This window comes from Anser anser, assembly GCF_964211835.1.
Source record: "Anser anser genome assembly, chromosome: 7".
NCBI lineage: Eukaryota > Metazoa > Chordata > Aves > Anseriformes > Anatidae > Anser > Anser anser.
In genome coordinates, this window is record NC_139727.1 from 27,436,068 (window position 1) to 27,448,122 (window position 12,055).

The following is a 12,055-nucleotide window of genomic DNA, read 5'->3' on the forward strand; positions in this document are numbered from 1 at the left end:
CCTTTTTTTGGAGCCATGGAAATTGCATCTAGTCTCAGTAAGGTTTGTGCGCTGAGCTCAGGATATCTGTTTGGACCAGTACGTGTTGGGGGGGGGGTTGTGGCATGAGTGCATTTTCCATCACCGTGCAAGTTGGTGACTTAAAATCTGTACGTGGGGAGAACTTAACTGGGGGCTGAGCGTGGGGAGAGGAGTTTTGGAGAAATGAATGGAATTGGATGTAGGCGGAGAGCCTGAACTCTGTCTGGGAGAGTAATAAGCAATGAGGAGGCTGCTGGACCCGACCTGACTTTTCAGTGCTGTGCATTCCTCATCTCAGACGCTATCTGGCTCCACAGACTCCTGCAAGTGCTCTCTTTAAATGTAATTCCTCTTCTTGCAGCCTAGGCTAACTCCAGAGATTTAAATTTATTATTTTTTTTAAAGGGTTAGGAGAAATAAAGAGCCTGTTGCTTCCTAAATTCACTTTTATTTGGTGTGGCGCTACTGATGATAAACTTAGAGTTGCGCAGGTTTCTAGGGGATGGAAAGCTTTTCTGTGTGTGGTTTCTGTTTTTGTTTAAAATGGGTCACATGCCCAGGAATGCAGTCAAATTATAATGGTGACTAAGTGCCGGAAAGCATAGAAAAGGGGAGGGAAGGGTGAATAGAAAAAAAAAAAAAAAAAAGCCTGAGGCTATGGAAGGAAGGCTGGGAAAATGAGAATCTGGCCAGGCCCCAGGGCCAGGTTAGAGATTCCTGCACCCATTAACAACCACAGGAGATGTTTATTTACAGGAAGCTACTCTTTGTTTTAAAAATGACAGTACCCAAAAATCAGACTTTTGGGAAGTGCGTTGGGGGCATGGTGGTGATGGGAGAAGGGAGCTGGTCCTGGCTGGGCACCAGTCCCTATCTATCAGTGGTCTGAGGGTCTTCCTTTCATCCCATGTGGTTGGGAACATTTGCAGTCGGGAAGTACGTGAAAAGGGAAACAACTCTTGTACTCTGCTAAGTGATTCACAACGCCAAGTTACAAAGGATAACATTGAGAGTTTCTTGTTTATACTTTTCTGGTCCTTTCTACCTAAGCAGCTCCACCAAGGATATTGAATAATTAAGCTTATGGTATGAGAAAGGTAGGTATTAAAGCTGTAAAGCTGCTTTTTTTTTTTTTTTTTTTAAATCTTTAATCAACTCTGGATCATGAAGGAAAACAGATGGTGAACAGCTGCTTGAACTGGGTAAATTCGAGTAGCCACTAAAGAGACCTGGTTCCCAGGTCTCTGTGGTACGTACCTTTTGTCACTTTTTGAGCTCTGTTGATCTTGGCTTGTCCCAGTAACTTTGGTTTGTACCCCAGTGACTGGGTATGAGCTACAGTCTCTCCTTTAGTAACTTCAAGTAACTTGGACTAGAATTAGAGAAATTCCAGCGATGTGGTGAAGTTCTCAGTCTTTTGGTGAGCTACAAAAGCTGGTCCATCTTAATTGGGGCGTGTGTGCATTGGGTGGTTGTACAGATGAACAAATTTTATTTGTAGTCTGAACCTATCTTGGTTTCTAATTACTGTATCTGGTTATGTGATTGTCAGGCAAGTGAGGAACGGGAGCAGTTTCTTTACTACTCTTCTGGCTTCTAGTTTCAGTATTCTCCTGACTGGTGTTTCCTCCATCTGTTGTGTGTGTTGTTGCCCTTAGCCTAACGGGCTTTTTTTAGTCTCTGGAAGAAAAGAGGTGTCTTGTTTCTTTGGCTGCTCTGGTAATTTCTTTGTACGTTGTCTTGATTACATTTTGCTTGAACCTGTGTTGCTGTCTGTATACCTCTGATCTGATCTAACACTTGTACAATAGTGGTCATCAGGGATGGCTTGCTTTGTCAATGAACACCCACTCTGCTCAGGGCTCCTTTCTTGTCAGCTCTCACAAGCTACAGCGAGCCCTGGCACCGTCAATGTTTGCCGGTTCATCATTTTTGGAGCCAGAGTGAGAACGTACCTGTAACCTGGCTTGGTTGTGTCTGTTCTCTGTGTAGCATCAGTCGTGGTTGCTAATCTCATCTCTCTCCCTTTGTCTGCAGAGCGGCTGGCATCCCAGTGAAGGAAAGGGTGAAGGTCTCTCGCAACTGGAGGCATGGACGCTGCCGGAGGGAGACGGTCCTGAAATGGAAACGAAAGCAAGTGGCTCCTTCCTCTTCTCCTGGGTTCTGTCAGCTGCTGAGGGGCCTTGGGTTTGCTTCTGTGCTCAGAAATGAGATGTTCCATGCTCCTTCTCATCCATGGGGGTTTTACAAGCAATGTCACTGGCCTGTTTTGATGTTGCTGGCTAGCTGGATGTGGGGTAACTGCAGTTGCTGCCTTACCCTAGGGGTTCGCTCTGCCAGTCGAGAGTTCCTCTCTCAGTAAGAGCCTGAATTTGGCATTGTTCTGATCTGTGCAGTTCTAGTTGGATTTAGTAACCTTTACTTCAGACTCCAGACTATTATGTGCTTATCTATTGCTGTATGCCATGAGCAGTTTCCTGCCCTGTTCACACCATGACCATACTTGATCCCAGATTTGGACTTAGGTGTCTCCTCAAAATGCTTGTTTTATCTCCCATGCTTTATCCCGGCCCTTGATTTGAATGTACAAATCTAAAATGTTAACTGCCATTCTTCTACCTTATGCTTCTTCTTTCTTCTACCGTATGCTTCCCTCCTTCACTAACAAAGTATATATTTGGCATTAATGAGAGGAGGGTGGCGTTAAATTCTTTCTTGCAGACCTACTCAGCTTTCAAAGCAAAGCACGAGATATGTCTCTTGTCTGAACAGCACATCTAAATTTTTAGCTTTCACATCACCAGACAGAAGGGAAAATGAGAACAACTATGGTTTGTTAGCTGCTGAAGAGCAGGGACCTGCTACTGAGCTTTCATGCCTTTTTTCTGCTGCGTAGATTGAAGTGGTGGATAATGTGCCACTGCTTGTCTGAAGTCCTGGGAACAGCTGTAATGAGCAGAGTGGTTCTTGGTGCAGGTTGTATACCTGCCTTTGAAGTGCCTGTGACCATCTGTGAAGACAGGCTCTGTGGTTGTTAGAGATCATTACTAAACCAGCTTCCCAAATGAAAATGCAAGGTCTGGTTTAATGAGGCCACCATCCAAACTGCATCCTCTAATTTTCATTTATCCTGCTTTCAAATTTGTTACTTCTCCTTATGAAAAAAACATAGAAAAAGGTAAAAAGCTAAACTGCAACAGGAAGAGACATAGAAACTGGCTGTAGTCTGGGGAAGCTGGATATTCACTTGGCTTTACAGGACTGTGTGGGAGTAGAGGAAGGAAGAGGAAATCAAAGCCTGCCTCAAACCAAAGCTGCTGCTCTAAAGATGCCTCTTATTTTTTCCATGCATATGACCAAATCCCAAATGAACGTTATAACCTATGCTCCACTGCTCTGTCCCCGTGACTAAAAGCTTCTTATTGGAAATGAATGCAAGGCAAGCAGGAACTTTCTATCTAGTAATCTACCATGTCCTCTTGCTTGCTTCTAGCCCTTCATTGCGATGATATGAGGTGCCACTGTGTGCAGTGCCTCTGCTGACACAGAAAATCACGACCACTGAGGATGAATGATCTGCAAAAAAGAGACAGGTTTTGATGCTTTCAAAACAGCTAGTCTGAATAGTTTGAGAACTGAGAAGATGTTCTCTGGAAAGGCTCTGTTTTTGCTCAATGTTTTCATGGTGTTGTGGTTTAACCATGGGTATTGGACACATGGGTATTGGCGCACTTGGCAGTGACTGTGCAGAGTGGAGACAATTTCACACATCTGTGCCTCATAGGACATGAGCCTCATGTCTCTCTGTATCTGGCCTTGTATCTAGAAGGTCAGTTTTTTGATTCTCTGGTGGCTATGCAAACAAGATCTTGAGCAGAGAGCTCACTGCCTAAGTGTGCATTGCAGCCTGTTTTGTTTTCTGCATTTTGGTTTTGTTTCAGGAATAAATAAATGTGTTGTGATGACAGACTTGATTCAGATATTCCTTGAGTATCTTCTCTCTTGATCTCCCAGGAAGTGAAGCTTATTTTCCACTTTTAACTTCAATCTTCAAAATAGTTTGAATACTCCTTTAGCGTTCACTGCTCTTGTGCCTGGAACCCCTCTGTAGGGAATTGCCACTATCCCATAAATAGTAAGGGGCAGAAGGGATGTATGGACTCATCTGGAAGACGGGCATCAGAAATCAAGGGAGGTTGCTCTGCCATTACTTTTAACTCAGAGGTGGAAGAGGTGTGAGTGTAGAAAAATACCTCCTCTATATGAAGAGCACAAAAATCTTGGATACCCTCAGGCTTAGCCTGCTGCTTTGCATAGTAGTGTACAGCGTGTGTAGGAGATGCAGGACTTCACAGGAAGATATGTGTTATTTGATGTGACCTGTTCCTCTGCTTAGATGCATGTGGGACAGTAGCAGCTTTGTGTTGTTTGCTGGGCATCAGCAAATAATGAGGACAACTAGGACTGTTTGCACCAAGAGCCTGGGATTGAAGGCTCTGTTAGAAATGCTTGACATAGCTCACAAATGCGTGATAGTCTAGTTCCTTAAAAAGTGCAGGGCTCGTGAAGAGGGGTCAGGGAGCCTTAAGTATTTCCTATCTAAATTCACTAGGCTCTTGGGCATCTTCTCTTCCAGAGATTCCATGCTTCATTTTCCTCGGCTCTTGGTTAGAAAAATGCCAGCAATGTGATTTGCTTTATATGTTGCTAAAGAAACTCCACTTCTTAGCTGTGCTATATTAACTCCTGCTTTTTGTATTTGACCAGCAGCTCCAAATTTACAGTTTTCTTTAATTTGTTTATGTATAAAATCTTTTTTTCTTCTTCTTTTAGTGTGTGTGTGTGTGTGTGTGTATTTTTTTGTTTTCCTCTCCCACCCACCCCCTGACCACAACCTGCTCTCTGTTTGCAGTTTGATGCCCTGGATGGAGTTGGATGGCGAGTATCTCTACCTGTCTCAAGCCGAGAACATCCAGGCCTACCAGCTCTGTCCAGATGGTACAGGTTTGCAGCGTCACCCTCAAGCTATCTTCTCTGGCCACCAGGAGGACGTATGTCGCTTTGTACTTGTCAACTCCCACATTGTCAGTGGAGGAGGGTAAGTTGGGTGAATGAAGGGAGCCCAAGGAGCCTGGTAGTGAAGCGGGAAAGGTTTTGTGTAACTCCAGCCCAGAGCAGACGGGTTAATCTTGCTACACGATGTCATTATGTTTGGCTGAATTCAGCTCTTGCTTTCTCTCTTAGGATTTGGTTCTCTTCTGAGAAAGCTGAAGAGCTGAGTTTCATGCTGTTGACCTTATGAACTGTCCTTTTCTCTTTTGAACTTGTGCAGATGTCCACAGGATAGTCAAATCAGGACTGTGTGTAGAGTCACACAATCCTGACTGATCTGCAAGGTTAATTTCTTTCCCTGATACAGTCAGGCTATCTAGGCTGTATTCTAATTCTCAGAACTGCTGGTTGACTGAGACTGCAGTTGTGCATTAAGCTTTCTAGAGACAAGTGTATCCTTATTAGACCTACTGATATAATTGTGGAGAGGGGGAAAACTGCCAAGTACTCCGGCACACGCACACTTCTCCAATTAATTTTGCATTTGGCTGGCCTTTTTCAATTACAGCAAATGACAGAACTGTTATATATAAAGTTTTAGCTATTAATATACTCAGCACTTCAGCACAGAATTGAGAGATGCAAGCATGGCTGTCTGCCCTGGATGCCTTGACACTCTCCCCTGTGAACTGTAGCCCAAAATTCAGGTGAAAATGAAGGCATGCATTTAAAATTCCAGCAACTGTATTGGCTGAGAAAAAGTCTAAGTGTCTTTGTAGTTAATTCAAAATGCAAAACCCTGTGTAACTGCTCTGAAAAGAATGAAAAGCTGAGGCTCTAACATGACACTTACTCCCTTACTCTGTCCATTCAGCATCCAGCCAGGATTCTGGCAAGCTGAAAGCAGGAGAAGGAGGAATGGCTGCTCTGCTGCTTTCTGCAGTTTAGCACAAAGTGGTGGGTGGAAAGTTAGCCAGGAAATTTGTCATCTGCAGCAGATCAGGCTTTGAATGGCCAGATGTGGGATCCAGATGGGATTTTGAGAGAACAGGTGATGTGTGAGGAGTGGAGGGTTAATAATGCTGTTTGAATTTCATCTCTCTTGAGACATCAGTCCAGGTCTTTTAGTGGCACTGCCAAGCAGGAATGGAAGGTGTGTGACTAGCCAAGGGAGATGCAGCTGATACACTCCCTGCTTGGGGATTTGTTTTTCAGAGATGGAAATATTGTCCTTCACAAGATCCACGGCTCCTACAGTGTCAAGTTCTCTGCTCATGAACAAGAGGTGAACTGTGTGGACTTCCAAGGTGGCCTCATTGTCAGTGGCTCCCGGGACAGAACAGCGAAGGTGAGCAGTGATGTTCCAGCAGCTGCAGGTGCTGCTGCAGTGGTGACCTCGGAGGTCTTGTGCCATGAAAGTTTGTCAGCAAAGCTCTCAGGAAAGCCCTGGCTTGCGTGTCTGCAGGAGGAGTGCTGGGTATCTTGGCATAGGCTTATGTCTCTGCAAAGATGCTTGCTATGCCAAGCTTTTAAGAAAGAGATTTGGCAGTACTTTAGGATATCAGCTGCTAGTTTAAACTAGGAAGTACAAAAGAAGGCAGCTAATGTTTTGTTTCTTTCATTGTATGTTTGTCTAACACTATAGTGGAAATCCTTGCCAGTTAGTCTGAAATTTGCCCTATATATCTCAAGCACATCCGTGCTTTGTGATGTAGTGCTGCTTCACATGCTCTCTGTTGTATATTTGATCTCTTTAAAGGATAGCATGATGTTTTTTCCAGCTCTATGGGACTGTAGTTTATTTATATTTTTTATTTTTTATGGTTCTTGGTTTGCAAATTGGGAGTGAAATTGGGCTATGAATATCACAAGCTCCCATTTCTCCGTTACAATTGGTATCACTGAATCCTGTCGCATAATTGCTGGCTGTTTGTTTTTGAGACAGGACCTTGTTGATTTTTTTTTTGTCCTGGATCTGATTGGCAATGATGTGTTCTTGCACGGACCTGGAGAGCTGTTCTCCTGAGCTGTAACAAATTCTGTTTTAGTAGTTTAGGAAACTCCGCATAGTGATTTCACCTGTGTCCTGCTAGCATGATGCAGTGCCTGTAGCATCTTCACAAGCACTTGTTATTAGTAGTGGTTGCTGAATGTTGAAAGTTTTTGCTTTTGCTCAGGGTAGGATGCTGAATACTTTTGATCCTTGGTACGTATCTTAGAGCATTAATGGAGGTAAGAGGAAAAACTGCTATTTCTGTTTGACAAGGGGTGAAGGTGGGCCAAAAGAAGACCTAAATGTCTCTTTCCAGGTTTTATAGGAAGTGTGTGTTAATGGGTAACTATCTGACAAAGCTGCTGAGCAACTCTACCCTATCTGTTCTGGTTGGTCCCTCTGTATGAGCGTACTCCTGGGTAAAATCACCCACAAGGAGACCACTGTTCAGATGCAGAAGGCACTATTTTGAGATGCTGCTTACCTCCTGGAAACAAGGTGTTGATACTGCTTTTTCTGACATTTAAGCAGGGCTGCTCCTCTCTGTTTTCTGGAGCTTCTCTACTGGGAGAGTGCCTTCTTGGTGCTTCCCTGGCAGCCAGAGGAGAGACCTCCCCTGACCTTGAGAACAAATTCCTGAAGGCCAGGGGGGAATTTAAGTCTGTTTTTCTTGGAGCTAGTGTGAGATCTTGCCCACCCAGTGCTCCCTCCAGCATAGGCTCTAAGGATGTTCATCGTTTATTTTTTACTATCTCTTTTGTAGGCTGCCTTGTTTGCATGAATGAGACTCTTGGAGGGTGGAAGGGAATCCCTACCAGCCTTTTAAAGGGGCTCTAAATGTCTAAGCTATTGAGGGCTCTGCTGAGTGTTGATTAGGACTAAGCCCTGAAGAGCTGCTAATGTACATTCCTGTGTGATAGGCACCAGATAGTGTGCTCTGAGCAATATTTTTAACCTGTAGGAGATAGGGATGCCTTAAAAGAGTTAAGCTTTTCTGCTGCTTTTGCTGACACTAGGTGCTAAATTCCCCGCTGACAAGAATAGCCTGCAATCCTGGGCATTATCAACAAACAAACAAATAGGGCACTCCCAGCTTTGAAGTCCTGAAGTGAAACATTGTGGGTTGGTTACACAGAACTGGGGGGCTCAAGTTCTCTGAGCCAAGAATGAGGGCAAGGTGGGGAAAGTGAGGAACGTGAGCAGAGGCCCCAGCAAGAAGCTGGGGGACTTTATAAGGACCCAGAAACAAAGGTAGTGGGGAAGGTGAACTGGTGGGTGGGGATGTGCATGTGTGCACTGGTGGGGGAGGGAAGAGATTTCTCTCACATTGTCTTGTCAGTGAGCAAGGCGGGGGGGGCACTGAATAGCCTGGGGTACACTTAAGAAGCTTGGTGCAAAGGGGGTGGCTTTATACAGAGCTATTTTACAGGGTAGTGAACAATTAATTTTACAGACAATAGGAATGGAAATATTTCCAGGGATGGTACAAAGTCTTCCTGCACTGTTCAAGAGAACAGCAGAGATCTGATCAAATCTCACTTCTAGATTGTTTAACTCCAGAAGACGAGAAATGTCTGTGCTGAGTGCTGCCCTAGAAAGCGCGTGGTGATGGGGTTGATTTCTCTGTTCCCCGTGGTGAAGTGGGATGGAAAGTCATACTCATAAGCTGAGTCATCGTGTAACTCTGAGTGCTTGTTTCTGCCAGTGATGGAAAGGCTCTCCTCAGAAATAAGTAATGGGAATGCAGGGAGAGGATATCAGGGAAGGTGAGCAAGGCACTTTGGGGAGCTCTTGCAGCACAACATTAACAGTGTGCATCCTACCTTCTGCACCTTCTGGGTGACGTGGCATAATGTGCATCTCTCTCTTTAGGTTTGGTCCCTGGCCGCGGGCAGAGTTGGGCAGTGTCTACATACAGTGCAGACAGAGGATCGAGTGTGGTCCATTGCTATCAGCCCATTATTAAGGTAAATGAGCTCTCTTTATTCCCCATTTCCAACAGAGAGAAGTAAAGGAGTTGGATAGGATGTGTGTCCCCAAAAGACGTGTTGTTCCCCAGCACAGCAGAGTGGTCCCCTTATAAGAGGCTGTGAAAATAGCCCTGCATTTCTGTTACTGTCTCAGGTGGGACCTGTTCAGTCTTATTTGCGGAGCAAATTCTCTGACTTGCTCTGCCTTCCTAGTTAGAAGCAATGAGCCAGGTCCTCTTGAGGTTTTCTGTACTGAAAAGATGCCAACTTGTATTTTCATTCTGTGGCAGAAGAGATGCCAAGCAAAAAGATCCCTACTTTTTTGGCTTGGCAAGCTTGCTTGGAGCTGTGTGCAGTGGTTAGCGCTCAGTTTTCAGGGTAAATTCAGTGTGCTGAACAGGGGAAGGTAGAAGCAGAGTTCAGGGACAAGTTTTTCCAACCTCTATCACCTGTAGCTCTGTGCTTCTAATGCAGATGTAATGCTACGACTTCAGCATGGAAGGTAAGGGCAAAACACCAGTGTCTTCCAAGGTGTTTTTCAACCTGATCCTGTTCTTGAGGAAGTGAAAATCTCAGCAATTTAAACTCTTGCTGTTAAAATCTTACACTGGCCAGCAATGATCTGTCTCTTTGCATTATTAAGCTGTTCTTCTTCATGCAAGAGAGATTCTTATTTAGCTTTCCTGAGGGGAAGGGGAAAAAAGAGCTGTTGTTGCTGTCCACCTGATGTCTTCAACAAGTGAATTTTAGGCTTGTGCAAAGCCAAGTATTTCCCCAAACTGCTGTCCTCAGTAGGTGTCTGAGCTTGTTTTTCAGGCAGCAGAAACTTAGTGGTGCGGAGCTAGTGGCATTATCAAGGAAGTGACCCTCTGGGCCTGTTATGATTTTGCCGTTCCCTTGTCCCATTGCTCCAAACGTTTGGCACAGATAGTGTTTTTGAAGAAGTGCCATGTGCATTAATGCTGCTGTAAGATGTTGGATAGAAACACTTTGCAGTCTTCTGTGCTGCTGGGGCCCCTTTTCTAGCAGACAGGCTCTGGCTCTAGCACCACGTCTGGTTAGAGCCTAGTGGCATGCTGCTTCCTACTCCTAAGTGATGACCTACGGAGGTGGCCTCTTGTCAGGACAGTGTTCCTCTCCCTGGCGTGCACGCTTGTGCACGCTCTTTGTCACAATATTTACCCACTGTCTCCCCACTCCCCCCTTTCCTCCCTGCAGGGTGATAAATGAGGGGTGGTAGAACAGCTACCCCATGAACAAGTAGGCTTAAATTGTGCACTCTTTTTATGAGACTGTGGACTGTACCAGCCTCCCCCACCAGCCTGCCCTATTCCCTCTCCCCCCCGCCCCATCTTGCCCCTCCATATTTTGGGGAGGGGGGTAGAGAATTAGAGCCAATTAGCCACGTCATTAATTCTTCAATTTGACGGCTGATATAGCAGGGCCTGAAACACGCTGCTGACCTCGTATAATGGGAACCCTGCTCCTTAACATATTGACGATGGGAGAAGTTAATTAAAATTCCACAGAGAGAAGGTGTCGGCTAACCTATAAACCTGTCGCTTCTCAGAACAAATCGCAGCCATCTTAGAAGAGAGAGAGGATCAGAGCAGGAGGGCATGTGGTGGGGGAGGGCCAGGGCAAGGGGCAGGGGAGATGAATTTTTCACTAATAGGTTTTATTGCTTGCTGTCTAATGAGGGTGAGTATCAAAAAGATAATATCTTGTTTCTAGCAAGGTCTGCTTTGGGGAGCTCTGTGGTTTCTGTTTTATTTGCAAGAGCCCATATTTCACCCACATGCATTCCCTATGCACTTGTGTGTGAAGCTTTTCCTCCTTAGCAGTCCCCATCCTCCTGGTCAGCACTTGGATGCATTTGCTCCTCGGTGAGGCTGAACGTGGCCTGTAACCTCCACTTCCTCCTGAACACTCGACATACCCTCCCAGTTCTGCCTCCTCACTTGCTGTAAACTGGGAACTCCTCCATAAGAATGGATAGTTGTGCTGGTGTAGAACTGCTGCACAATCAGGCTCCAACCACATAAGTATTTTGACCCATCATTGCTGACAGTCCACCAGCTCTCTCTGCTACGTACAGAGCTCTGGAACAGCTCAAAGCAGTTGTGTGTGGTGGGGTAGGAGCAGAGAGAGCTTCTCTAGCTCTAGCCATTAGAAATTGCTTTGGAGAGGCTGAAGTTTCCTGACCTGGAGGTCTGCCAAAACTAAGGCTCTCTAAAGCAGTCAGGGCTGGATTCTTGCTGAACCTCAACTGTTAATAGGCAGCAGTGAAACTTTTCTTCTTCTGTTTCAGAAATCTCTTTGTCACTGAAGCTTCCATAGTATCCCATGCAGTCCTGATGCACAGCTGGGGTTTCTGCTGTGTCTGCTGGAATCCTGCTGCTGCTCTAACGGACAGTGCCTGTACCCACAAACTAAACTTCAGTAGGCAGGACCTGGACCAGTGCATCCCCAGCAAGAATGGAATCATCACAGCAACGTTGCTAGGAGCAGTCAAGGGGGCTTGTACAGCTGTGCAATTGCTTTGCCCTTCATAGATACTTGTAGTCTCCAAGTGCAGCTCCTTGGGCTTTAGTGTTCTGTTTAGAGTCATCCCCAGTTTCCATACGGCTGTACAGAAATCCTCTCACAGATGTGCTGAGCTATGGAGGAGGCTTCCTTGCTCTTTGTCTCGTGATGCTGGGCTGGATGCTGGCAGGGTCTGCAAGCAGAATGATGCCATTAAGGAAAATCAGGTAGGGTGAAAGGTAGTAAAAAGGTACCAGGAATACTAGATCGTTTCTTCTTGCTGCGCGGGGAGAACTGTGGTTAGTCTTTTGTGTTACCTTTTCAGTCGTGGAAGCGCCTTCACACCAAGATATGTTATTGGAGCTTTATTGCCTTGGGGCTCCCTAACAATGTTCTGCAGGGTCATGGGGATGGGGAGAGCGTTGTGCACGTCTGGGTTTTCAGCAAGTCTTCGAATAGCTGTGCTGGTCAGTGCACCTGGGACAGCAGGTCT

General features: G+C 45.5%; 1 protein-coding gene across 1 annotated transcript in view; it reads left to right on the forward strand.

Moving 5' to 3' along the window:
- The window catches only part of FBXW4 (F-box and WD repeat domain containing 4), a 59,365-nt gene that overhangs the window by 9,060 nt on the left and 38,250 nt on the right, over positions 1 to 12,055 (forward strand). The window contains 4 exon segments of the mRNA XM_083844558.1: positions 2,059 to 2,154; positions 4,934 to 5,119; positions 6,289 to 6,421; positions 8,939 to 9,033. Coding sequence (XP_083700684.1) covers positions 2,059 to 2,154; positions 4,934 to 5,119; positions 6,289 to 6,421; positions 8,939 to 9,033 — 510 coding nt within the window.